At 43.5% G+C, this 23,307-nt stretch overlaps 1 protein-coding gene across 2 annotated transcripts in view; it reads left to right on the top strand.

Moving 5' to 3' along the window:
- The window catches only part of KLHL4 (kelch like family member 4), a 268,730-nt gene that overhangs the window by 227,287 nt on the left and 18,136 nt on the right, over positions 1-23,307 (top strand). For both annotated transcript variants that reach the window (XM_073598113.1, XM_073598114.1), the window contains exons 9-10: positions 15,063-15,275; positions 22,948-23,119. In XM_073598113.1, coding sequence (XP_073454214.1) covers positions 15,063-15,275; positions 22,948-23,119 — 385 coding nt within the window. The remainder of the gene's footprint in view (positions 1-15,062; positions 15,276-22,947; positions 23,120-23,307) is intronic.

Here is a 23,307-nt window from a genome sequence, read left to right as displayed (position 1 = left end):
ACACTGCATCAAATTGGTCTGCATGGCTGTCGTCCCAGAAGGAAGACTCTTCTAAAAATGATGCACAAGAAAGCCTACAAACAGTTTGCTGAAGACAAGCAGACTAAGGACATGGATTACTGGAACCATGTCCTGTGGTCTGATGAGACCAAGATAAACGTATTTGGTTCAGATGGTGTCAGGCGTGTGTGGGGGCAACCAGGGGAGGAGTACAAAGACAAGTGTGTCTTGTCTACAGTCAAGCATGGTGGTGGGAGTGTCATGGTCTTGGGCTGCACGAGTGCTGCCGACACTGGGGAGCTACAGATCATTGGGGGAACCATGAATGCCAACATGTACTGTGATATACTGAAGAAGAGCATGATCCCCTCCCTTCAGAGACTGGGCCACAGGGCAGTATTCCAACATGATAGCGACCACAAACACACCTCCAAGATGACCACTGCCTTACTAAAGAAGCTGAGGGTAAAGGTGATGGACTGGCCAAGCATGTCTCCAGACCTAAACCCTATTGAGCATCTGTGGGACATCCTCAAACGGAAGGTGGAGGAGCGCAAGGTCTCTAACATCCACCAGCTCTGTGATGTCGTCATGAAGGAGTGGAAGAGGACTCCAGTGACAACCTGTGAAGCTCTGGTGAACTCCATGCCCAAGAGGGTTAAGGCAGTGCTGTAAAATAATGGTGGCCACACAAAATATTGACACTTTGGGCCCAATTTGGACATTTTCACTTAGGGGTGTACTCACTTTTGTTGCCAGCGGTTTAGACATTAATGGCTGTGTGTTGAGTTATTTTGAGGGGACAGCAAATTTACACTGTTATACAAGCTGTACACTCACTACTTTACATTGTAGCAAAGTGTCATTTCTTCAGTGTTGTCACATGAAAAGATAGAAGAAAATATTTACAAACAGTGAGGGGTGTACTTACTTTTGTCAGATAATGTACGTAAACCATGTTTACACCACGCATTATTATTATTATAATACAGGATGTATATCACGCCAACAGTTTATGCAGCCACATGTGAGGTATCGGCGCAAACATTAGAGCGAGAGCAATAATTCTAGCACTAGACCTCCTCTGTAACTCTAAAAAAGTAACCTGTAAAGAATTTTAAAGCGTCACCTATGGAGATTTTTAAGTACCGTAGTTTGGCGCCATTCCACGAGCGTGTGCAATTTTAAAGCTTGACATGTTAGGTATCTATTTACTCGCCATAACATCATCTTTCATATTTTACAAAAAATCAGGTTATATATTTTGTTTTATTTTGTTTTTTTCAATTAATTAAATTTTCTATTTAATTTTTTTTAATTTTCAATTAATTAAAAGATAAAATTAAGAGAAACCATGCTGATGTGCAATAATACTGCCATCATCCTACATAATATTAGGAAAGATTTGTCTGCAACGAAGTGCATATAAGGGACGCCCCTTTGGATTTTTCAGGCAGAAACAGAGTAGAGAGAGTATTAACCATAAAAGGCAACAGCAGTGCCAACTTTATTAGTATACAAAAAATGGAGTAAAAATGTCTGGAAAGACAGGACAAACATATACAATCAATAATAGGTGTCTATACACAGAAAAAATAAATATATATATCAAAGACATATAGGGCATGAATAAATAATGTCACCCAAAGCCAGCAACCCAAACTATCCACCTGGATAAGGTAGATCTAGTAGGGGTGGGTGGCTAATTGCAAAATTCCCAACATGTTTCGGAGGAGACCGTAGTCACATTAGTGTATTCCTTCTTCAGGGGAATTGTTTTACATATAGATGGGTAGAATTATTTCTTGTCTCTGGAACATAGATATAAACATCAATGAGTAACATTGATTATTAAAAAAAAAATTAAATTGAAAATTTAATTAATTGAAAAAAACAAAATAAAACAAAATATATAACCTGATTTTTTGTAAAATATGAAAGATGATGTTATGGCGAGTAAATAGATACCTAACATGTCAAGCTTTAAAATTGCACACGCTCGTGGAATGGCGCCAAACTACGGTACTTAAAAATCTCCATAGGTGACGCTTTAAAATTCTTTACAGGTTACTTTTTTAGAGTTACAGAGGAGGTCTAGTGCTAGAATTATTGCTCTCGCTCTAATGTTTGCGCCGATACCTCACATGTGGCTGCATAAACTGTTGGCGTGATATACATCCTGTATTATAATAATAATAATGCGTGGTGTAAACATGGTTTACGTACATTATCTGACAAAAGTAAGTACACCCCTCACTGTTTGTAAATATTTTCTTCTATCTTTTCATGTGACAACACTGAAGAAATGACACTTGTCTACAATGTAAAGTAGTGAGTGTACAGCTTGTATAACAGTGTAAATTTGCTGTCCCCTCAAAATAACTCAACACACAGCCATTAATGTCTAAACAGCTGGCAACAAAAGTGAGTACACCCCTAAGTGAAAATGTCCAAATTGGGCCCAAAGTGTCAATATTTTGTGTGGCCACCATTATTTTCCAGCACTGCCTTAACAGTCTTGGGCATGGAGTTCAACAGAGCTTCACTGGTTGTCACTGGAGTCCTCTTCCCCTCCTCCATGATGACATCACAGAGCTGGTGGATGTTAGAGACCTTGCACTCCTCCACCTTCTGTTTGAGTATGTCCCACAGATGATCAATAGGGTTTAGGTCTGGAGACATGCTTGGCCAGTCCATCACCTTTACCCTCAGCTTCTTTAGCAAAGCAGTGGTCATCTTGGAGGTGTGTTTGTGGTCGCTATCATGTTGGAATACTGCCCTGCGGCCCAGTCTCTGAAGGGAGGGGATCATGCTCTTCAGTATATCACAGTACATGTTGGCATTCATGGTTCCCTCAATGATCTGTAGCCCCCCAGTGCCGGCAGCACTCATGCAGCCCCAGACCATGACACTCCCACCACCATGCTTGACTGTAGACAAGACACACTTGTCTTTGTGCTCCTCACCTGGTTGCCCCCACACACGCTTGTCACCATCTGAACCAAATAAGTTTATCTTGGTCTCATCAGACCACAGGACATAGTTCCAGTAATCCATGTCCTTAGTCTGCTTGTCTTCAGCAAACTGTTTGCGGGCTTTCTTGTGCATCATTTTTAGAAGAGTCTTCCTTCTGGGACGACAGCCATGCAGACCAATTTGATGTAGTGTGCGGCGTATGGTCTGAGCACTGACAGGCTGACCCCCCACCCCTTCAACCTCTGCAGCAATGCTGGCAGCACTCATACGTCTATTTCCCAAAGACAACCTCTGGATATGATGCTGAACACGTGACCTCAACTTCTTTGGTGGACCATGGTGAGGTCTGTTCTGAGTGGAACCTGTTCTGTTATACCGATGTATGGTCTTTTCCACCGTGCTGCAGCTCAGTTTCAGGGTCTTGGCAATCTTCTTATAGCCTAGGCCATCTTTATGTAGAGCAACAATTCTTTTTTTTTCAGATCCTCAGAGAGTTCTTTCAGTGCCATGTTGAACTTCCAGTGACCAGTATGAGAGAGTTACACACGTATGCATTCACCACCGCACGCGAACACTGTCCCTTTAAAAAAATACACTTGTATTGCTATCGCAAGAAATGTAAACATCCCTTGCGAAAACAATACAAAAATATTGTTTATTCTTTAAAATTGTATAATAATAGTTATAGCGCAAAAAATAAATTTATGAAAAAATAAATAAATAAATAAAAAACGCAGAGGTGATCAAATACCACCGAAAGAAAGCTCTATTTGTGGGAAATAAAGGACATACATTTTATCTGGGTACAGCGTCGCACGACCGCGCAATGGTCAGTTAAAGGAATGCAGTGCCGTATCGAAAAAAATGGCCTGGTCATGAAAGGAGGAGGAGGAGGGGGTAAATCTTCCGGATGCTGAAGTAGTCGAGATGAATTGAACACAGGCGTCTTCAGATGTGAAAAAAAATCAGTTTGCACTTATATGTGGATCCAAATGCAGAGATTCAAGCAAAGGCCACCTTTCCCCCTTGTCTGCCGAACTCATTGACACTACAAACCGGACATTTAATAAACTTTACTACATTTATGTTTTTTTCAATTAATTAAATTTTCAATTTAATTTTTTTTAATTTTTAGATAATTAAAAGATAAAATTAAGAGAAACCATGCTGATGTGCAATAATACTGCCATCATCCTACATAATATTAGGAAAGATTTGTCTGCAACGAAGTGCATATAAGGGACGCCCCTTTGGATTTTTCAGGCAGAAACAGAGTAGAGAGAGTATTAACCATAAAAGGCAACAGCAGTGCCAACTTTATTAGTATACAAAAAATGGAGTAAAAATGTCTGGAAAGACAGGACAAACATATACAATCAATAATAGGTGTCTATACACAGAAAAAATAAATATATATATCAAAGACATATAGGGCATGAATAAATAATGTCACCCAAAGCCAGCAACCCAAACTATCCACCTGGATAAGGTAGATCTAGTAGGGGTGGGTGGCTAATTGCAAAATTCCCAACATGTTTTCGGAGGAGACCGTAGTCACATTAGTGTATTCCTTCTTCAGGGGAATTGTTTTACATATAGATGGGTAGAATTATTTATTGTCTCTGGAACATAGATATAAACATCAATGAGTAACATACTATGTTACTCATTGATGTTTATATCTATGTTCCAGAGACAAGAAATAATTCTACCCATCTATATGTAAAACAATTCCCCTGAAGAAGGAATACACTAATGTGACTACGGTCTCCTCCGAAACATGTTGGGAATTTTGCAATTAGCCACCCACCCCTACTAGATCTACCTTATCCAGGTGGATAGTTTGGGTTGCTGGCTTTGGGTGACATTATTTATTCATGCCCTATATGTCTTTGATATATATTTTTTTTTTTTCTGTGTATAGACACCTATTATTGATTGTATATGTTTGTCCTGTCTTTCCAGACATTTTTACTCCATTTTTTGTATACTAATAAAGTTGGCACTGCTGTTGCCTTTTATGGTTAATACTCTCTCTACTCTGTTTCTGCCTGAAAAATCCAAAGGGGCGTCCCTTATATGCACTTCGTTGCAAACAAATCTTTCCTAATTTTCAATTAATTACATTTTTTTTCAATTAATTCAATTTTCTACGGGGCCTGTGCTAAAAAAAAAATATACAAAACAAAACTAAAGAAATTCCCTGCTCAACTTACTGACCAACCTGCAACCGAGTTATCCTGTCTAACAGTATGCATTAAAAACAGGGGTTTATTTTGCATACATTTAAAAAAGTATATATAATGTTTGGGGGTTCTAAGTAATCGGCCCTGTATTAGTGCAAAATTAAGATCCTAAGGCCTAATTTACACTTGCAGTTGGCAGGCAGAAAAAATAGCCGGGTTGAGTTGCGTTGTTACCGCCCTCCCAACCATCCCCCCATAGCCCCTTCTTGTCTTCTTGGCTTCCCTATAACTTCCCAAAGTTATATAAGAACTGCCAAACACCGAAGCTGCCAGAACAGCGTCGGGGGAGGAGCATTTTAATTATTTTTTATCGGGTCGGCGGCGGCAGCCATCATGATTGACGCCGGAGCTACCGCAGGGGACGTTAATCATTTTTAATAAAGGACTTGTCAAAAACTGCCTCCTGTTTTTCTTACACTACACTCACTACATATTCATTCACATAGGAGGGGGGCGGGATCTGGGGGTCCCTTTGTTAAAGCCCCCCGCCCGCAGACCCCCACAACCACAGCCCAGGGTTGTCGGGAAGAGGCCCTTGTCCCCACAAGGTGCTTTGGGGTGGGGGGGCAGAGCCCTCCCTGCCCCAAAGCAACCCACCATGTTGAGGTCATGTGGCCTTGTATGGTTCAGGAGGGGGGGGCACTCGCTCGGCCCCCCTTGTTCTGGCTTGCCAGGGTGCATGCTTGGATAAGGGTCTGGTAGGGATTTTGTGGGGGGGACCCCATGCCATTTTTTTTTTTACATTTTGCCGTGGGGTTTCCTCTCAAAATCCATACCAGACCAAAGTCGCACCCATCTCAAAGTCGGATCATAATCATATCCAGTTCGTTAAAGTCACATGATGGAAGTCAAATCGATGTTGGACTGAAGTCGCAGGGCAAAGTCAGATCGACATTTAAGTAGCACGACTTTCGTGGTGTCGCACCAGTGTGAACTTGGCCTAATTTCAGCTTTCTCATTGACCCCACCAACATTTTGGGGAAAGGACATTTCTCAATTTCACTTAACCATAACTAGTATGAAGAATAAAATAAATGATAACACAGTATATACAGTCGTGGCCAAAAGTTAATTTTCACAGTCTGCTGCTTCAGTGTTTTTAGATATTTTTGTCAGATGTTACTATGGGATGCTGAAGGATAATTACAAGCGTTCATAAGTCTCAAAGGCTTTTATTGAGAATTACATGAAGTTTATGCAAAGAGTCAATATTTGCAGTGTTGACCCTTCTTTTTCAAGACCTCTGCAATTCGCCCCGGCACGCTGTCACTCAACTTCCTGGCCACATCCTGACTGATGGCAGTCGATTCTTGCATAACTAATGCTTGGAGTTTGTCAGAATTTGTGGGGTTTCATTTGACCACAAGTTTTCAATGGGATTAAGGTCTGGGGAGTTTCCTGGCCATGGACCCAAAATGTTTTGTTCCCCAAGCCACTTAGTTATAACTTTTGCCTTATGGCAAGGTGCTCCATCATGTTGGAAAAGGCATTGTTCCTCACCAAACTGTTCTTGGATGGTTGGGAGAATTTGCCCTCGGAGGATGTTTTTGTACCATTCTTTATTCATGGCAATGTTCTTAAGCAAAATTGCGAGTGAGCCCACTACCTTGGCTGAGAAGCAACTCCACACATGAATGGTCTCAGGATTATTATTATTATTATTATACAGGAATTATATAGTGCCAACAGTTTGCACAGCTCTTTACAACATCGGGGAAGACAGTACAATTACAATACAATTCAATACAGGAGGGATTAGAGGGCCCTGCTCATTAGAGCTTACAATCTAGAAGGGAGGGTCAAGTGGAACAAACGGTAGTAGCTTTGGGGAATGATCAGATGGACAAAATGAAAATACAATATTTGGGTGTGGGTAGGATAGGCTTCTCTGAAGAGGAGGGTTTTCAGGGATCGTCTAAAACAGCCTTTCTCAACCTTTTCAACACAGAGGAACGCTTAAAAATAGTTCTCTGGTCTCGGGGAACCCCTGCTAAAAATTAGAAATCTACAACTCATGATACATTAGTGTGATGGTCAGTAGGAAGTATGGTCCTTACACTTGTGGTCATTGGGAAGAATTACCTCCTTACAGATAGCTAAAAAGATCAATGGTGTGAGCGGGAACTTATCTGAGAGGCAGAAATTGCCCTATGCTGAAGGAACCCCTAGCAACCTCTGGAGGATCCCTAGGGTTCCACGGAATCCTGTTTGAGAACCACTGGTCTAAAAGCTAATAGAGTAGGAGATAGACGGACAGATTGGGGTAAGGAGTTCCACAGGCTTGGAGAGGCTCTGGAAAGGTCCTGGAGATGAGCATGGGAGGAGGTGATGAGCGAGCTAGAGAGCAGAAGGTCTTGAGAAAAACGAAGAGAACGATTAGGTTGCTATTTTGAGACTAGGTCAGTAATGTAGCTGGGGGGCAGAGTTGTGGATGGCTGTGTAGGTAGTTGTTAGTATTTTGAATTTAATTTGTTGGGTGAGCGGAAGCCAGTAGAGGGATTGACAGAGAGGAGTAGCATAGACAGAGCGATTGGTAAGGTGGATGAGTCTGGCCGCAGCACTTATGATGGACTGAAGGGGGGGGGGGGGTAGAGTATGCAGAGGTGAGCCAATGAGAAGGGAGTTGCAGTAATCGAGGCGAGAGATGACCAGGGAGTGAATTAAGAGCTTTGTTGTGTCATTGGTTAAAAAGGGGCGTATTTTGGGGATGTTCCAGAGGTTGAGGCAGCAAGATTTGGACAGTGATTAGAACGTATGGCTTAAAGGAGAGTTCATAGTCCAGGACTAATCCTAGGACCTTGGCATGTGGGGATGGGCTGATAGTTGTGCCATCAATTTTGACAGAGAGATCAGGATGCTTTACTGTTGGCATGACACAGGACTGATGGTAGCGCTCACCTTTTCTTCTACCGGACAAGGTTTTTTCCAGATGCCCCGAACAATCGGAAAGGGGATTCATCAGAGAAAACAACTTTAGCCCAGTCCTCAGCAGTCCAATCTCTATCCCTTTTGAAAAATATCAGTCTGTCCCTGATGTTTTTCCTCGAGAGAAGTGGCTTCTTTGCTGCCCTTCTTGACACCAGACCATCCTCCAAAGGTCTTCTCCTCACGGTGCGTGCCGATGTCCTCACACCCGCCATTCCTGAGCAAGCTCTGCCCTGGTGGTGCCCTTCCGATCCCGCATCTGAATACAACTGTAGGAGATGGTCCTGGCACCTTTGCTGGACTTTCTTGGGTGCCCTGAAGCCTTCTTCACAAATGCAGTGGAAATGTTTTTTTTTTTATGGGATTAAGTTCATTTTCATGGCAGAGGGACTTTGCAATTAATTGTAATTCATCTGATCGCTCTCCATAACGTTCCGGAGTATGTGCAAATTGCCATCCTAAAAACGGAGGCAGCAGGCTTTGTGAGAAAAATGAATATTTGTGTCAATCTCAAAACTTTTGGCCGCGGCTGTACAGCCTGGCGGTCTGCAGTATCACCTTCGTCTGATAATATAGAATTATTGGTTTGCGAACGCTTGTGACCAGAATTAGTTCTATGAAGAAAACTTGTAATTTGAGGTTAGGCGGCCCTTTAAATCCATGAAGTAATTGGAGGGCATTTAATATCTGCTGTGGCGTTTTCGCACTAAGCACTTTTTTTCCTGAATTGCGACTGCAGCAGATTTTTTTTTTTTCCTCTAACCTCCTTTTCTTAATTGCTGTAGAATATCTTTTCTTTCATGTGCCCTTTGTGTAGGGATGCAGCTGCGCCATTAATGACTCCTCTAACGTCGCCATTCAGCTCCGCCGTCTCTCCGGCTGATTATTTATGCAGCTGTTGAACAGTCCCTCAATCACAAGCTGTTTATTCCGGAGATATAAACTCGCCATTAACCCATCTCTATCGCTTTATCACTTTTCATTCAGGAAATCACTAAAAATAGGACTGGCCGGTCTTGGCACGCGGCGTGAGGACAGGATTCTGTAGATGTATGAAGATCTGACACAGATTAGGCCGAACGTCTGCGGACTGGGAACTGTGTTAGAACTAAGGATTTCAACTGGCCAAGGTCCCCAACACTCTTCTTTTTTTGTCTTTTTCATTTTTTGTGTTTTTTTTCAACAAAAAGTACAGTAGATGTACAGTATACCCTAAGGGATCGAACTTGAGCCTGCATACAGAGTGCAGGTGTTAGGATTATGTAATGTACAGAGTGCAGGTGTCAGGATTATATACCATACAGAGGGAAGGTGTCAGGACTGTGTAATGTACAGATTGAAGGTGCTCGGTTTATGTACCATACAGAGTGAAGGTGTCATGATTATGTACCATACAGAGGGAAAGTGTCAGTACTGTGTAATGTACAGAGTGCAGGTTTTAGGATTATGTACCATACAGAGTGAAGGTGTCAGGATTATGTACCATACAGAGTGAAGGTGTCAGGATTATGCACCATGCATGGTGTAGGTGTCAGGATTATGTACCATACAGAGTGAAGGTGTCAGGATTATGCATTATAAAGAATGCAGGTATCAGGACTGTGTAATGTACAGAGTGGAGGTGTCAGGATTATGTATCATACAGAGTGAAGGTGTCAGGATTATGTACCATACAGAGGGAAAGTGTCAGTACTGTGTAATGTACAGAGTGCAGGTTTTAGGATTCTGTACCATACAGAGTGAAGGTGTCAGGGTTGTGTACCATACAGAGTGAAGGTGTCAGGATTATGTACCATACAGAGTGAAGGTGTCAGGATTATGTACCATACAGAGTAAAGGTGTCAGGATTATGTACCATGCATAGTGTAGCTGTCAGGATTATGTACCATACAGAGTCAAGGTGTCAGGACTGTGTAATGTACAGAGTGAAGGTGCCCGGTTTATGTACCATATATAGTGTAGGTGTCAGGATTATGTACCATACAGAGTGAAGGTGTCAGGATTATGCATTATAAAGAATGCAGGTGTCAGGGCTGTGTAATGTACAGATTGAAGGTGCTCGGTTTATGTACCATACAGAGTGAAGGTGTCAGTACTGTGTAATGTACAGAGTGCAGGTTTTATGATTATGTACCATACAGAGTGAAGGTGTCAGGATTATGTACCATACAGAGTGAAGGTGTCAGGATTATGTACCATGCATAGTGTAGGTGTCAGGATTATGTACCATACAGAGTGAAGGTGTCAGGGTTGTGTACCATACAGAGGGAAAGTGTGAGTACCGTGTAATGTACAGAGTGAAGGTTTTAGGATTATGTACCATACAGAGTGAAGGTGTCAGGGTTGTGTACCATACAGAGTGAAGGTGTCAGGATTATGTACCATACAGAGTGAAGGTGTCAGGATTATGTACCATACAGAGTGAAGGTGTCAGGGTTGTGTACTATACAGAGTGAAGGTGTCAGGATTATGTACCATACAGAGTGAAGGTGTCAGGGTTGTGTACCATACAGAGTGAAGGTGTCAGGATTATGTACCATACAGAGTGAAGGTGTCAGGATTATGTACCATACAGAGTGAAGGTGTCAGGATTATGTACCATACAGAGTGAAGGTGTCAGGATTATGCATTATAAAGAATGCAGGTGTCAGGACTGTGTAATGTACAGAGTGAAGGTGTCAGGATTACTGTACAGTGAGGGAAAAAATTATTTGACCCCCTGCTGATTTTGTACATTTGCCCACTGACAAAGAAATGATCGGTCTATAATTTTAATGGTCGGTTTATTTTAACAGTGAGAGACAGAATAACAACAAAAATATCCAGAAAAATGCATTTCAAAACAGTTATCAATTGATTTGCATTTTAATGAGCGAAATAAGTATTTGACCCCTTCGCAAAACATGACTTAGTACTTGGTGGCAAAACCCTTGTTGGCAATCACAGAGGTCAGACGTTTCTTGTAGTTGGCCACCAGGTTTGCACACATGGGTGGCACAGTGGTGTAGTGGGTAGCACTTTCGCCTAGCAGTAAAAAGGGTCGCTGGTTTGAATCCCAACCACAACACTACCTGCCTGGAGTTTGCATGTTCTCCCTGTGCCTGCGTGGGTTTCCTCCGGGTAGTCCGGTTTCCTCCCACACTCCAAAGACATGCTGGTAGGTTAATTGGCTTCTGTCTAAATTGGCCCTAGTATGTATGAATGTGAGTTAGGGACCTTAGATTGTAAGCTCCTTAAGTGCAGGGACTGATGTGAATGAACTATGTATATGTAAAGCGCTGTGTAAATTGACGGCGCTATATAAGTACCTTAAATAAATACAAAATAAAAATAAATCTCAGGAGGGATTTTGTCCCACTGCTCTTTGCAGATCCTCTACAAGTCATTAAGGTTTTGAGGCTGACGTTTGGTAACTCAAACCTTCAGCTTCCTCCACATATTTTCTATGGGATTAAGGTCTGGGGACTGGCTAGGCTACTCCAGGACCTTAATGTGCTTCTTCTTGAGCCACTCCTTTGTTCCCTTGGCCATGTGTTTTGGGTAATTTTCATGCTGCACTACCCATCCACAACCCATTTTTCCATGCCCTGGCTGAGGGAAGGAGATTCTCACCCAAGATACGACAGTACATGGCCCCGTCCATCGTCCCTTTGATGTGGTGAAGTTGTCTTGTCCCCTTAGCAGAAATGCAACCCCAAAGCATAATGTTTCCACCTCCATGTGTGACGGTGGGGATGGTGTTCTTGGGGTCAAAGGTAGCATTCCTCCTCCTCCAAACACAGCGAGTTGAGTTGATGCCAAAGAGCTTGATTTTGGTCTCAGCTGACCACAACACTTTCACCCAGTTCTCCTCTGAATTATTCAGATGTTCATTAGCAAACTTCATACAGGCCTGTACATGTGCTTTCTTGAGCAGGGGAACCTTGCAGAAGCTGCAGGATTTCAGTCCTTCACGGCGTAGTGTGTTACCAATTGTTTTCTTGGTGACTATGGTCCCAGCTGAGATCATTGACAAGATTCTACCGTGTAGTTCTGGGCTGATTCCTCACCATTCTCATGATCATTGAAACTCCACGAGGTGAAATCTTACATGGAGCCCCAGACCGAGGGAGATTGATTTTTTTTTTTGTTTCTTCCCTTTGCGAATAATCACACCAACTGTTGTCACCCTCACACCAAGCTGCTTGGCAATGGTCTTGTAGCCCATTCCAGCCTTGTTTAGGTCTACAACCTTCTCCCTGACATCCTTGGACAGCTCGTTGGTCTTGGCCATGGTGGAGAAATTTGAATCTGATTGATTGATTGCTTCTGTGGACAGGTGTCTTTTATACAGGTAAAAAGCTGAGATTAGAAGCTTTTAAGAAAGCGCTCCTAATCTTAGCTCGTTACTTTTATAGAAGACATGTTACCTGTATAGAAGACACCTGGGAACCAGAAGTCTTGCTAAGCGGAGACTGCGAGCCAGGCCTTCTTGTCCATCATCAGTGCCTGACCTCACAAATGTACTTCTGGAAGAATGGTCAAACATTCCCATAGACACCCTCCTAAACATTGTGGACGGCCTTCCCAGAAGAGTTGAAGCTGTTATAGCTGCAAAGGGTGGGCCAACTCAATATTGAACCCTACGGACTAATGCCCCGTACACACGGTCGGACATTGATCGGACATTCCGACAACAAAATCCTAGGATTTTTTCCGACGGATGTTGGCTCAAACTTGTCTTGCATACACACGGTCACACAAAGTTGTCGGAAAATCCGATCATTCTAAACGCGGTGACGTAAAACACGTACGTCGGGACTATAAACGGGGCGGTGGCCAATAGCTTTCATCTCTTTATTTATTCTGAGCATGCGTGGCACTTTGTCCGATTTGTGTACACACGATCGGAATTTCCGGCAACGGATTTTGTTGTCGGAAAATTTTATATCCTGCTCTCCAACTTTGTGTGTCGGAAAATCCGATGGAAAATGTGTGATGGAGCCTACACGTTGGAATTTCCGACAACAAGGTCCTATCACACAATATCCATCGGAAAATCCGACCGTGTGTACGGGGCATTAGACTGAGATGCCATTAAAGTTCATGTGCGTGTAAAGGCAGGTGTCCCAATACTTTTGGTAATATAATGTCAGACATTTGTAAACACAGCCAAGAACTGCACAGACCCTAGGATTTATATGATTGTATGATCTCTGAGCGATGAACAGTACATTTTGTGGTGATTTTAATGTTTAAACTCCCATCTGAGGAGATGCCATAGCTCTTTCAGCCATGATTTAGAATCAGCAATGAAACTAGATGGACACGTGGTACATAGTATGCTTTAAAAGGAAATTTGAAGTGGATCTTTTCTGTAAATGTAATTTCTTCTTAGAAAAAATATAACATACACATGATGCCAGAATTTCTTACCCTCTCCTGGAATCTCTGAACTGTTTCCAACCCTTCCAGTCACTTGATCCAGTGTGAGCTGACCAGTCATGTGATCTCTGCAGGCACTTGGCAGAGTCCTTTTCAGGTACACAGTAGATCTAGTCACTTGTCTGCCAGGACTCTGATGGTGCCCCTTGCAAGAGACAAAGGGGCCAGTGCTTTGATATTTAGGAAAATGACCAAAAATGGCAAGAAGAGTTTCTGGATTCTAGGGAACTAAAAACACTGAGCCATTAGACCCTGGGGAACTATAACCCCAGAGCTATCCATTAGACCCTGCGGAACTAAAACCACAGAGCTAGTAGACCCCTGGGAACTATAACCACAGAGTAGACCCATGGGGGACTATAAACACAGAGCCGGTAAACCCCTGGGGACAATAAACACAGACAGTAGACTAATATGAACTATAACCATAAAGCCTGTAAACCAATGGGAGCTATAATCACAGAGCCTGTAGATACTTGGGGAACTATAACCACAGAGCCAGTAGACCCCTGGGAACTTTAACCATAGAGCCAGTAGACCCTTTGGGAACTGTAACAACAGAGCCAGTAGACCTATGGAGAACTATAAATGCAGAGCCAGTATACCCCTGGAAACTATAACCACAGAGCCAGTAGACCCACAGGGAACTATAATCACTAATCCAGTAGACCTATGGGAACTATAACCACAGAGCCTGTAGATCAATGGGGAACTATAAACATTGAACCGGTAGACCTCTGGGAACTCTAACCACTAAGTCAGTAGACCCATGGGAACTATAACCACAGAGCCTGTAAATCTATGGGGAACTATAACCACTGATCAAGTAGACCCTTGGGAACTATAGCCACTGAGCCAGTAGACCCCTGGGAACTATAACCACAGAGCCTGTAGATCAATGGGGAACTATAACCATTGAGCCAGTAGACCCCTGGGAACTATAACCACTGAGTCAATAGACCACTGGAAACTATAACCACTGAGTCAATAGACCCCTGGAAACTATAACCACAGAGCCAGTAGACCCACAGGGAACTATAATCACTGATCCAGTAGACCTATGGGAACTATAACCACAGAGCCTGTAGATCAATGGGGAACTATAAACATTGAACCGGTAGACCTCTGGGAACTCTAACCACTAAGTCAGTAGACCCATGGGAACTATAACCACAGAGCCTGTAAATCTATGAGGAACTATAACCACTGATCAAGTAGACCATTGGGAACTATAGCCACTGAGCCAGTAGACCCCTGGGGAACTATAAACACTGATCAAGTATAACCTTGGGAACTATAACCACTGAGCCAGTATACCCCTTGGGAACTATACCCACTGAGCCAGTAGACCCCTGTTGGACTAAAACCACTGAGCCTGTAAAACCCTGGAGAACTATAACCACTAAACCAGTAGGGTCATCCTATGACTAATGGTTGTCCATCTTCTATGATTCAGAAGACTAACACACTTCTATTGATTTCCCCCCTCAGGCTGTATGCAGTGGGCGGCAGGGATGGCAGTTCTTGTCTAAAGTCCATGGAGTGCTTTGATCCACACACAAACAAGTGGAGCATGTGCGCGCCGATGTCCAAGAGGAGGGGAGGCGTAGGAGTGGCCACATACAACGGATTTCTCTACGCTGTTGGAGGACATGACGCCCCGGCATCCAACCATTGTTCCCGCCTGTCAGACTGTGTGGAGAGGTGAGAAAATGGAGAGAGACGCCTTCTTATGTACTGACATGGTGGATGAATTGGAGAGTTTAACTGTAAACTGTAAACTTTTTGCATCGTAGTCATTATTGTCATAATCATCATCATGATCATCAATCATTATCAACAAACAGAAGTATTGTTTAAGGCCCAACTATGGGCAAAACATTTTGGTTGTGTCAGTTTTTCATTGTCTGTGACCAAGACTGGGGTAGATACCTCCTCATGTCTTGTATGGTCACCAGAAGCTGGTAGGGAAGGCGATAATTTTTTGTTTTTGTTTTTAAGAATGGAAGGGTTGGAATGTCTAAATGATTTTCTTCCCTGCCATGGTTGGGTGATTGTAGGTGTTGTGCAGAGACAGTAATTCACATGGGCAAATGCAATAGAACTTGTATTTCAACAACAGTTCACAACTCGTGCTCAGTTTGAAGCTGTGGAGCTTGGTGTAAGTGGAGCTGGATTAAGTGGGAGTTAAAAACAAGTGTTAGAGTATACAAGTCTTGCTGTCTGTTGGTGTGTGTATTGCTGCTGTCTGGTGTGTGTATTGCTGCTGTCTGTTGGTGTTTGCTGGGTTGCATTTTGGGGACTTTTCCTTTTAGTTTTTAATTTGCCTTTTGCTGTCACTTTTTAAATAGCTTTTTTTTTTTTTTTCTGTTTCATCAGTCTATCAATTAAGGGGTGTGGTTAATTGCTCCCAGGTGCCTATTTAACTTGTTGTAGGACTCAGTTTGAGCGTGCTCAGTTTGAAGCTGTGGAGCTTGGTGTAAGTGGAGCTGGATTAAGTGGGAGTTAAAAACAAGTGTTAGAGTATACAAGTCTTGCTGTCTGTTGGTGTGTGTATTGCTGCTGTCTGGTGTGTGTATTGCTGCTGTCTGTTGGTGTTTGCTGGGTTGCATTTTGGGGACTTTTCCTTTTAGTTTTTAATTTGCCTTTTGCTGTCACTTTTTAAATAGCTTTTTTTTTTTTTTTCTGTTTCATCAGTCTATCAATTAAGGGGTGTGGTTAATTGCTCCCAGGTGCCTATTTAACTTGTTGTAGGACTCAGTTTGAGCGTGCTCAGTTTGAAGCTGTGGAGCTTGGTGTAAGTGGAGCTGGATTAAGTGGGAGTTAAAAACAAGAGTTTAAAACAGGAGGTTATAACAGGGGTCATAGTACCTGTGTAGTGTGAGTATCTGAGTGTTGTCTGAGTAGTGTGTGTGGATCGTTAGTACTTGTGTATTGTGTACCTGTGTATTGTCTTGTCGTGTACCTGTGTATTGTCTTGAGTATTAGTGCCAGGAAGCTAGTTGTTAGGTAATTTGGACAGGGTAAAATCCCCAAATCCTCACTAAATTTAATAGGTACGATGCCCAGCGGGTGTGGAGAGGCGACTCTTTGTACATCTTGCCGCATGTATGCGTTCCTTGATCATCCGATCGAGGGCGAATACTGCTGTGCAAAATGTAAGCACATTGTTTCCCTGGAAGCCCAGGTTCTGAATCTGGGGAAGCAACTGTCAGCACTGAGAAGTCCCTCCATACTAAAGGTGAGCCAGGAATGTACACGGCAGGTGCTGGCAGGGGCCAGCACAGAGGCGGGTGGAGACAAAGAGGTGCAGGCACTAGCAAAGAGTAGATGGGTGACAGTTAGGAGGGGTAGAGGGGGAAGTGCCAGGGAGGCCGATCCAGGACTGGAGCATCCCAATAAGTACGCTCCATTGAGTGACATTGGTGAAACCAGTCAGGGACCAGCACTGCTGGAGATGAGGGACTCTCCTAGCTGCCAGGGGAAGAACTCCTCCAGTGAGAGTGGGGGGGCAGCAAAGGGAAAGGAAAGACAGATTCTGGTGGTAGGGGACTCAATTCTTAGAAGGACAGAGAGGGCAATCTGTAACCAAGACCTGAAGCGCCGAACAGTATGTTGTCTACCGGGCGCTCGGGTTCGGCACATCACGGATCTTGTGGACAGATTACTGGGAGGGGCTGGGGAAGACCCGGCTGTCATGGTGCACGTTGGCACCAATGACAAAGTCAGAGGCAGATGGAGTGTCCTAAAGAACGATTTTAGGGACTTAGGAGCTAAATTGAGGAAAAGGACCTCCAAGGTAGTGTTCTCAGGAATACTACCGGTACATCGAGCCACACCAGAGAGGCAGAGGGAGATTAGGGAAGTAAACAAGTGGCTGAAGAGCTGGTGTAGTAAGGAGGGGTTTGGGTTCCTGGAGGACTGGGCCGACTTCTCAGTCGGTAACCGGTACTATAGAAGGGACGGACTGCACCTAAATGAGGAGGGTGCAGATCTGCTGGGAATGAAGATGGCCAAAAAGTTAGAGGGGTTTTTAAACTAGGCGATGGGGGGGAGGGTCCAGAGACAGTGATAGCCAGCGCGGAAGATATTCCAGAGGGTAGTATTGGGGGCATTAGTGGTAGGTTAACCAAAGCACAAAAACACAAGGTGAGTATAGTAGCAAGTCCAAGTTGCAATCTTGAAACACCCAATACGAGGACAATATGCGACCGGTCTAAACTATGTGGCATGTTCACCAATGCCAGGAGCCTGGCGGACAAGATGGGTGAACTAGAGATACTGTTGTACAAGGAGGATTTGGATTTTGTGGGAATTTCAGAGACCTGGTTCAACAGCTCTCATGATTGGCTGGCAAACATTCAAGGGTATACCCTATACCGCAAGGATAGAGAGGGTAAAAAAGGGGGAGGGGTATGCCTATATATCAAGAATAATGTACAAGTGAATGTGAGAGATGACATCACTGAGGGGGCTAGGGAGGAGGTGGAATCTTTATGGGTAGAGCTCCAAAGGGATGAAGCTAAGGGGAAAATAATACTGGGAGTATGCTATAGGCCCCCTAACCTGGGGGAGGAAGTGGAGACGGATCTCCTATCACAAATTGGATTAGCAGCAAGGATGGGAAGTGTTATCATAATGGGGGATTTTAATTATCCAGACATAGACTGGGCGGAGGGAACCGCGCATTCATTTAAGGCTCGCCAGTTCCTTAATGTCTTGCAGGACAATTTTATGGGTCAGATGGTAGACGCACCAACTAGAAATAAAACATTACTAGATCTACTGATTACCAACAATACAGACCTGATAACAGATGTGGAAATACGGGGCAAATTAGGTAACAGCGATCACAGGTCAATTAGTTTCAGTATAAATCACACAAATAGGAGACATGAAGGGAACACAAAGACACTGAATTTCAAAAGAGCCAACTTCCCTAAACTACAAACCTTGCTAAAAGGCATAAATTGGGATAAAATATTAGGAACAAAGAATACAGAGGAGAGATGGGTTTGCTTTAAGAGCATATTAAATAAGGGCATTAGCCAATGTATCCCATTGGGTAATAAATTTAAAAGAGCGAACAAACATCCTGGATGGCTTAACTCCAATGTAAAAATGCATATAAAAGCAAAGGAGAAGGCCTTCAAAAAATACAAGGTTGAGGGATCATCCACAGCATTCAGAATTTATAAAGAATGCAATAAGAAATGTAAGGGTGCAATTAGGATGGCTAAGATAGAACATGAAAGACACATAGCGGAGGAGAGCAAAAAAAATCCCAAGAAATTCTTTAAGTATGTTAACAGTAAAAAAGGGAGGACAGACCATATTGGCCCCATAAAGAATGAGGAAGGACATCTGGTTACAAAGGATGGGGAGATGGCAGAGGTATTGAATTTATTCTTCTCCTCAGTCTTCACGAGTGAATCGGGGGGCTTCAGTAACCAAAACTGCAGTGTTTATCCTCATGACACAACACAGGAAGCACCTACATGGTTAACAGAGGACGGAATTAAAATTAGACTTGAGAAACTTAACATTAATAAATCACCGGGACCAGATGGCTTGCATCCGAGGGTACTTAGGGAACTCAGTCAGGTGATTGCCAGACCGTTGTTCCTAATTTTTACAGACAGTCTATTGACTGGAATGGTACCAGCTGATTGGAGAAAAGCCAATGTAGCACCAATATTTAAAAAGGGCCCAAAAAACATCCCTGGGAAATACAGACCAGTTAGCCTAACATCAATAGTATGTAAACTCTTGGAGGGGATGATAAGGGACTATATACAAGATTTTAGTAATAAGAATGATATCATTAGCAGTAATCAGCATGGATTCATGAAGAATCGTTCTTGCCAAACCAATCTATTAACCTTCTATGAGGAGGTGAGTTGCCATCCAGATAAAGGAAGGCCTGTAGACGTGGTGTATCTGGATTTTGCAAAAGCATTTGACACAGTTCCCCATAAACGTTTACTGTACAAAATAAGGTGCGTTGGCATGGACCATAGGGTGAGTACATGGATTGAAAACTGGCTACAAGGGCGTGTTCAGAGGGTGGTGATAAATGGGGAGTACTCAGAATGGTCAGGGGTGGGTAGTGGGGTCCCCCAGGGTTCTGTGCTGGGACCAATCCTATTTAATTAGTTCATAAACGACCTGGAGGATGGGATAAACAGTTCCATCTCTGTATTTGCAGACGATACTAAGCTAAGCAGGGCAATAACTTCTCCGCAGGATGTGGAAATCTTGCAAAAAGACCTGAACAAATTAATGGGGTGGGCGACTACATGGCAAATGAGGTTCAATGTAGAAAAATGTAAAATAATGCATTTGGGTTTCAAAAATATGAATGCAATCTATACACTGGGGGGAGAACCTCTGGGGGAATCTAGGATGGAAAAGGACTTGGGGGTCCTAGTGGATGATAGGCTCAGCAATGGCATGCAATGCCAAGCTGCTGCTAATAAAGCAAACAGAATATTGGCATGCATTAAAAGGGGGATCAACTGCAGAGATAAAACAATAATTCTCCCACTCTACAAGACTCTGGTCCGGCCGCACCTGGAGTATGCTGTCCAGTTCTGGGCACCAGTCCTCAGGAGGGACATACTGGAAATGGAGCGAGTACAAAGAAGGGCAACAAAGCTAATAAAGGGTCTGGAGGATCTTAGTTATGAGGAAAGGTTGCGAGCACTGAACTTATTCTCTCTGGAGAAGAGACGCTTGAGAGGGGATATGATTTCAATTTACAAATACTGTACTGGTGACCCCACAATAGGGATAAAACTTTTTCGCAGAAGAGAGTTTAATAAGACTCGTGGCCACTCATTACAATTAGAAGAAAAGAGGTTTAACCTTAAACTACGTAGAGGGTTCTTTACTGTAAGAGCGGCAAGGATGTGGAATTCCCTTCCACAGGCGGTGGTCTCAGCGGGGAGCATTGATAGCTTCAAGAAACTATTAGATAATCACCTGAATGACCGCAATATACAGGGATATGTAATGTAATACTGACACATAATCACACACATAGGTTGGACTTGATGGACTTGTGTCTTTTTTCAACCTCACCTACTATGTAACTATGTAACTATGTAACAAGCCTGGTGGGACAGCCAAGGTCCATAATGAGGCCAGAGTTTGCACCAAATCATGGACCAACACATGAATGGGTATGTCTTTAGATGGAGTGGATTGACTGCCAGCATTATGGACCTTGACGTCCATGGTGGATGGACGTTGATGCATTATGGATGTGAATTGCTGAATTTACGTGTTTTGCATTACGGTTTGCTATACGTATATTGTTTTGCACATGACATATGTTACACACACCCACCTGCGAGTGGGAGGAGTCTTCTGTTGGGCTGTCATGTGATGTCAACTATATGGTCTATAAGAACAGTCTATGCAATGGTTAAGAGGAAGAGGGAATCTCTCCTCGAAACGTGTTAGCCATTCAGAGGGTCTTCGTGAGGTTGGGACATCTTTGGTTGACCTGGATGTCCAGTAATCTCTGGACATTGTTGTGCTTGTCAAATCATACAGTTTGTGAGTAAACATCTGTTTTTATTTTGTTCAAAAAAGTTGTCACAAAGATAATTCACAAGGCTGATGCACCCTCTGTGTTTATTTTCTAGCTTAAAGAGGCTCTGCCTGACCCAAGATGGCTACTTGAGTCATGTGGGGCAGGATCCAATAGGATAGCTTTCCCAGTGACCCAGGAAACCATAGAGGAACCTTGTTCCTTCTGATTATCTCTCCAGCAACAGTGCCACTACAGCCGAGCGCCACCTGCTGTGGAAAAAATGAACTGCACCTGCCTACAGGATTCCTTTTCATTTTTATTTGACTCAATTTACGCTGACTGTGTCTCTCCAGATTGACACAAGAGGTTACAAGGTCAACTGACATCTGACAGTTACTGCCCTGTCAAGTCCTTGATTTCACACACTGTCTCTCAACTTTTAGTGTGCATAACAACGTTCAATAATAAAGCCTGATACTGTAGTTTTTTGGGGGTTTTTTTGCATACAAAGCACCATGACTTGATGCTGGTTAACACGCTAAGGAGCTGGGAGACAATAAATGATTGCCCCCACTTTGCAGCCACTTCTTGCCTACATGTTCTCCAGCAATAGTTGCATCACATTTCTCACAGGGGGGGGGGCGGCTTCCTGATGGTAACAGCAGTTGACTGTGTCTGTGTAACATGGTTTGAAACAGTCACCTACATGTTCTCCAGCGATAGTTGCATCACATTTCTCAGGGAGGGTTTCCCAATGGTAACAACAGTGGACCGTGTCTGTGTAACATGGTTTGAAACACCCACCTGTAGTCTCCAATGGAAGCCTATTCAACAAGGAAATAACTCAGAAGCACAGTTGGAATGCAGAGACAGAGCGTTGTCACTAGGGATGAGCTCAATGTCTGGTCCAATTGTAAGTCAGGACTGAACACTGGCTGTCCGGACCGTCATCTGAATGCCAGACATTTAGGGCGTCCAGCGTGGATGGGACATGGCAGCTTCCAACCGTCAATGGTTGTTTGCACCCACCATGTCCTTACCAACCACTGATGTCAACTGGTCATATATAGTAGAGGTCTTTGCTGTCCCGCTGCCCGCACCTGCTGCCACCAGACCGGGATGCTCCATGATTTGCCCAGAGCCCTTAGGCAGTGGCCAATTGGCCAGTCCATCCTGGTGGCAGGCGGGGGAGGCGGAGCATAAGTATTGATCACAGGCGAATTAACCCCTTTGATCCTCGCCTATTCTATACAAAGACAGCCCTCTAATTAGGCAAATTAGGCAAATTAGGCGGTCGCCTAAGGCCTCGCACTCACAGGGGCCTCGCGACCGCCTAATTTGCCTAATTAGAGAGCCACCTCTGTATAGAATAGGCCAGGATCAAAGGGGTTACATCATTGCCAAATTTTGGGGGAAGAGGTCCTTTTCCTCTTCACCATGGGGCACAAAGTGCTTTGCAAAGGGCCCCCCCCCCCCCCCGGCAAGGTACCCCCCCGATTTTTTGTTAAAATTTTGCATTGGTGGTTGTTCCCCAGAGTAGTGACCACCCAAACCATACCCGCCCCCCACCCCATGCTGTTTTTTTGATTTTTTTGCTTTTTTGAAAGCCCTTTGCCTATTAGCCCAGAAAAATTGACATTTTTGATTTGACAGATTTGGCACCAGTTGACTTCTATGGGGTTTGGGTTTGGCAACCCAAGGCAGTTCAGCTCATCCCTTGTTGGCACCCCATAAGAAGTGACATGAGCATATTCAACTTTGATGTTGGGTCTACTTTAATTCTTATACTGGTATTGCTTACAAAACTGACCTCACAATACTTTTCTCCAATTAAAGATATGACCCTAAAACGGACAACTGGACAACAGTGGCCCCGCTGAGCGTTCCCAGGGATGCCGTTGGAGTCTGCGCGCTCGGAGATAGGCTGTACGCTGTGGGCGGATATGACGGCCAAACGTACCTCAACACGGTGGAGTCTTACGACACGCAGACCAATGAGTGGACACAGGTGGGTTACGCACATTTCCATGCGTCACTGAAAGGTACAAGTCTACCTTATCTTTTGGGGTTCCCAAATGTTTGTAATGAATTTACTGAAAATATTACAGAACCAATAAAATCAGACGATTAATTATTTCAGGATCAGAAGCTCTTAACCAGCTCAGCTCTTCACACCCCTTTAAACCCTCTTCTGGA

Source organism: Aquarana catesbeiana, linkage group LG09, assembly GCF_042186555.1.
Source record: "Aquarana catesbeiana isolate 2022-GZ linkage group LG09, ASM4218655v1, whole genome shotgun sequence".
Classification (NCBI taxonomy): Eukaryota; Metazoa; Chordata; class Amphibia; order Anura; family Ranidae; genus Aquarana; species Aquarana catesbeiana.
Note: the sequence above shows the minus strand (reverse complement) of the source record. Positions and strands in the feature narration are given on the sequence as shown.